This window comes from Cyprinus carpio, chromosome A15 (assembly GCF_018340385.1).
Source record: "Cyprinus carpio isolate SPL01 chromosome A15, ASM1834038v1, whole genome shotgun sequence".
Taxonomy (NCBI): Eukaryota; Metazoa; Chordata; class Actinopteri; order Cypriniformes; family Cyprinidae; genus Cyprinus; species Cyprinus carpio.
Genome location: NC_056586.1, coordinates 21,934,266 through 21,939,265, shown reverse-complemented (window position 1 = coordinate 21,939,265; position 5,000 = coordinate 21,934,266). Strand labels below are relative to the sequence as shown.

The 5,000-nt window shown below is 35.1% G+C and overlaps 1 protein-coding gene across 1 annotated transcript in view; it reads right to left on the bottom strand.

Moving 5' to 3' along the window:
• LOC109059373 (phosphatidylinositol 3,4,5-trisphosphate 5-phosphatase 2A-like) overlaps positions 1–5,000 on the bottom strand; it is a 35,233-nt gene that overhangs the window by 16,001 nt on the left and 14,232 nt on the right. Inside the window, 8 exon segments of the mRNA XM_042771566.1 lie at positions 365–561; positions 810–912; positions 1,039–1,145; positions 1,252–1,402; positions 1,665–1,760; positions 2,925–3,014; positions 3,270–3,360; positions 4,179–4,325. Of these exon segments, the coding sequence (XP_042627500.1) occupies positions 365–561; positions 810–912; positions 1,039–1,145; positions 1,252–1,402; positions 1,665–1,760; positions 2,925–3,014; positions 3,270–3,360; positions 4,179–4,325 (982 nt within the window).

Genomic DNA, 5,000 nt, shown 5'->3' with positions numbered 1-5,000 from the left:
AATTAAACTAATCAAATTGAAAACTGAAAATATAATAAAAGCTAATTCAAAAAATATTGATTTGAATATTATAGCTGTTTAATTATATTTAAACTGAAAATATAATAAAAGCTAATTCAAACTATTAATAAAAACTGTAATATTATATAATGTAATTACATAGTAATACAATAGTATATGAATGATGCTACAATAACAAAAACCTAAAACTAAAAAATAAAATTTTGCCAACAAAATTTCTAAAAAAAACTAAAGTAAAATTTAATTGAAAGCTTTTAGTTGTATATTTTAAGTTGTTTCAAAATATTAATGTATATATGAATGAAATGTGAGATATGAAGCTCGGAGCTGTAGCGTGTCTCACGGGTTTGTAGTCGGTCTCGGTGTAGTCTTTGAGGGCGCAGCGGAGCGTCTCCACCCACTCCTTATCACACACAGAGTTCTCCTGCGTCCCGAACACATAGATGTCATGAGGGATCGTCACCGCCATCTCATCCAGAGTCTTCCCCAAACCTCGGGATAAAATCCACGATCCCATCGACTTCGGAGCAGGAACACTGCCTGAGGAGAGACGGGGTGTGTGCAGTTTGGGTGGTTTATGAGGACACTTCCTGTGTCCCTGTAATTCAAAAGGCTTTAAAAACATACTAAATGGTGCTTTTTTTTGGGTGTGTGTGAGTTTCCTGTTTAGTTTTTGTTTGTGTGTGTTTGAGAGCGTGTTTGTTGGTGCTTTTGTGTGTGCGCGCGCGTGTGTGTGTGTGTGTGTGTGTGTGTGTGTGTGTGTGTGTGTGTGTGTGTGTGTGTCTGACCCATGTTCCATGTTCCGATGAAGATGGAGATCATGTCGGGCTCGTCGTGATTGGAATGTTTGTTCTTCATGAGTTGCAGTAGTTGGCAGAACGCTTCCCTTTTCTACAGGACGAGAAACAAGTGATTAATCAGTGTGTGTGTGTGTGTGCATACAGATTAAACACACACTGTAGTGAGTACCTGTGAAATCTGAATTCAGAAATGCCTGTGTTCATTTACATGACTCACTTTCGCACTGGCAAAGATGAAATCTTTCCTCTGGCTTTTGTCTTTTTCCTTCTCAAAGACGATTCCGAGTTTATTCTGAACACGCTGAGACTTTATCAGCTGCCGAACTACAAACACAAACATTCGCTAAACATGATTTAATCCTGTGACAAAGCCTGTGAACAGCACAGACTCAACACTCATCTTCATCATCTTCATCATCATCAGACTCACTCTTGTCGTGTGTGAACGTGTTCCAGTCTTCCTGCGCGTCCTTCATCTTCTTCATCACCACTAGTTTTCCTCCCTCCACGTCCACACTCAGCGAGTATTTCTGACTCTTCCCGATCTTCGTCAGGTCGGCCAGATACACGTCCAGTTTCACCTGAGACACACACACACACACAAACGCTGCTCTGACTGCACTGATTATTGCTCGAAATGTGTATATTTGTGTGTGTGTGAGTGTGAGAGTGTGTGAATGAGTGTGTGTGTGTGTGTGTGTGTGTGTGTGTGTGTGTGTGTGTGTGTGTGTGAGTGTGAGAGTGTGTGAGTGTGTGTGTGTGTGTGTGTGTGTGTGTGTGTGTGTGTGTGTGTGTGTGTGTGTGAGAGTGTGTGTGTGTGTGTGTGTGTGTGTGTGTTTGTACCTCGAAGGTCTGCACAGGAATAGCTTTGTGTCTGATGGACAGCAGCGGTGAGATGTTTGGAGTAGATGAGCTCATGTCCTGAAGAGCCTTCAGAGCCTGAAACAGTGTGTTTTCATCGTCATCATTTGTGGACAGAGTGCTATTAAATACACAATTAGTGCAAAAAAGAGGAAGTGTATTTATAAAAATGAATGAATACACAAATGAATGTATGAATGAATGAATGAACGAATGAACGAATGCACGAATGAATAAATGCATGAATTAATCGATGAATTAATGTACAAATGAATCCATGAATTAATGAAATAATTAATGCATGAATGAATGAATGAATGAATGCATAAATCAATTAAAAAAAAAAATAATAATAATTTTTTTTTCATTATGTGCCTTTCTCATACCCATTTAGCAGACACTTTTATCCAAAGCAACTTACAAGGAACAAAAAAAGCAATTTGTCAGAGCAAATCATTTTAGTAATTATTAGTAATAAATAGTGCTGTCAAATGATTAATCGCACCTAAAACAAAAGTTTTTGTTTACATAATATATGTGTGTGTGTGGTGTATATTTATCATGTATATATAAACACACGCATGCATGTATATATTTAAGAAAAATGTTTTGTTCACATATAAAATATTAATATTTATATATAATATAAATTATATTTGAATTATATATATATATATATATATATATATATATATATATACACACATGCATCTTTGTGTATTTATATACACATAATAAATACACATATTAAATATTTATATTATTTATGTATATTCTGTGAACAAAACCTTTATTTTGGATAAGATTAATCACGATTAATCAATTGAAAGCACTAGTAATAATTATTTTTAATTATAATTTTGTAATAATTTAATATATAATTATCTATAAGAAATAATAATAATTTAATAAATACGTAATCATAATAAATATTATTCTAAGAAATATAATACTGAATAATAATTACAATAATAATAATAATAATGACAGAAAAGCAAAAAATAATAAATATTGTGCTATACTCAAACACTCAGTATTCGTGATACAGTAGGTCAATAATTATCAGATGACATCAAGATCTGAGTTTTCATCAAACTAAGTACATACTTCAAAATACAGAAATTTAGGAGCAGCCAGTGATTCTTTGGCTCTAAAATAGCATGTGATGCAACTAATGATACGCCTGATGTATTTAGCTGTCTGTGTGTGTGTGTGTGTGTGTGTGTGTGTGTGTGTGATTACCTTCTTCTCTATAGATGACAGCAGATCTTTGAGGATGGCCAGTTTAGTGACCAGATGCTCCAGCTCCTGATCTCCACCCTGAGACATGGTCTGCAGACACCAGTCAGAGTCATTTAGCAGATCAGCAGACGCTTTTATCTGAAGTGACTCACACTTATTACACAAGCACAGAGTTACTCACTAATCACACAAAACAGAATCAACAAACACCAGAAACACAAACACACCAGCTCAAATATCCATAACGCAATACTATAAACCGTCTGAATGAACAAATCAGATCTACTACTGTGAATCACAGACATGATGAGCCACACATCAGACCCTCAGGAAGTGATGTCACACCTGCTGGATCATTCTGGACACCATGGAGGCGCTCTGCTGATCAAAGACCTTCGACAGGATCTCCAGACTGCACAGGACCTTGTCCACTTCCCTACACACACACACACACACACACACACAGAATATTGTTTGTACATATGAATGCATGCATGTGTGTGTGCGTGTATGTGTGTGTTTGTGTGTGTGTGTGTACTAGGGCTGTCAAGACGTTCAAATTTATCAAATCAATTACATGATGTGCTGATTAATTCATCTAATTAATTGCAAATTAAACACACATAAATTTGGGCGGCGATAAAACCCCTCAAAAGATCAATCAAAGACATTATTGTGTTACACGAGGAAAGCACTGAATACAGAAAAGTAGCTTTAGTAGCTGAAATATTTTGATGTAACAATAAATGATAGTAAATGTTTTTAAAAAATGTATACTGAAATAATTAAAAAAATGAAATTATACTCTAAATATGAAACTAAAGGTCACTGTCCTACTGAGTGAGTCACTGAATCATTCATTTAACCGATTCATTCAAACGACTGATTCATTCAGAAACGAAGCAAGGGACTGTCTTTATGAATGCGTCACTGAATCACTGAATCACTCGATTCATTCAGTAATGATTCACTGCTGTGTGTTGATCAGTTTTGCTGTGGCTTTGACTTGAACTATTTTAATTTGCAAAACTGAGCCAAAGCAGACAATATTGTGTCTAGAATGTAACAGTATTAACTTCTTGTTTATTGAACTCTTGTATAAATCAATATGGCAGTATTGCAGTGGTGCAGATATTGGGGAGAATCAGAACTCTTGCTGACTCCATCACGATCATCAGACGCTGGATCAGTGGAATCATTTCCATAATAAACGGCAGCAGAGGAGCGTGTTCGAGCGACGGCTGTAGTGTGTACCCATGCAGGCGTTTGCAGGACGCCACCAGCGTCTTGTTGAGGTGCGGCAGGCTGTTCGCTCCCTGTTTGACCGCCTCCAGGTCCAGAGCGTAGCTGCCCTTCAGATACTCGTGAGAGATGGTGCTCAGGCCGTTCGACGCCGTCACACTGCGCAGACGAACATCAACATCAACACACACGCTCATTCATTACAGCAGTGGACTCATTCATTATTCATGCATTTGACAGATGACTCGCATCACATCCAGGCTACACTTTATTTCAGCTCAAGTGACTTATACAATAAAAATCATGCAAAAAACACAAACACATTCATTTACACTGAAGAGAGAGGAACGGTTATAATGAAGGACATTTATAATGAATGCCTCACAGTGTTATTTTAGCATCACTGATATACTACTATAGATTTATTAGCATTTTGAAATATATTTTTGGTATTAATATCATTTAAAATTTTAGTATTTTTTTTTATGTCTATATAGTTTTTTTTATTCATTTTTATTTGTTTAGCTTTAGTTATTTTATTAATAAATGAAAATGACCACTAGTTTAAATGTTTTTATATATTTTTTTATATATATATATATATTTTTTTGTGTTTTTTTTTTTTCTATTATTGTAAACCTGATACCACTATAATTTATGTTTGTTTTATACTTATATTTTTCATTCCTGCTCTGTTTTGAATACTGATAAATTTAAAGATTTTTTTTTTTTTGAGTGAAAGGAACTAAAACACATTTATGTTTGTATATATATATATATATTTGAGTATATATATATATATATAGTTTTATTTTCCAGTATTTTACATTATTT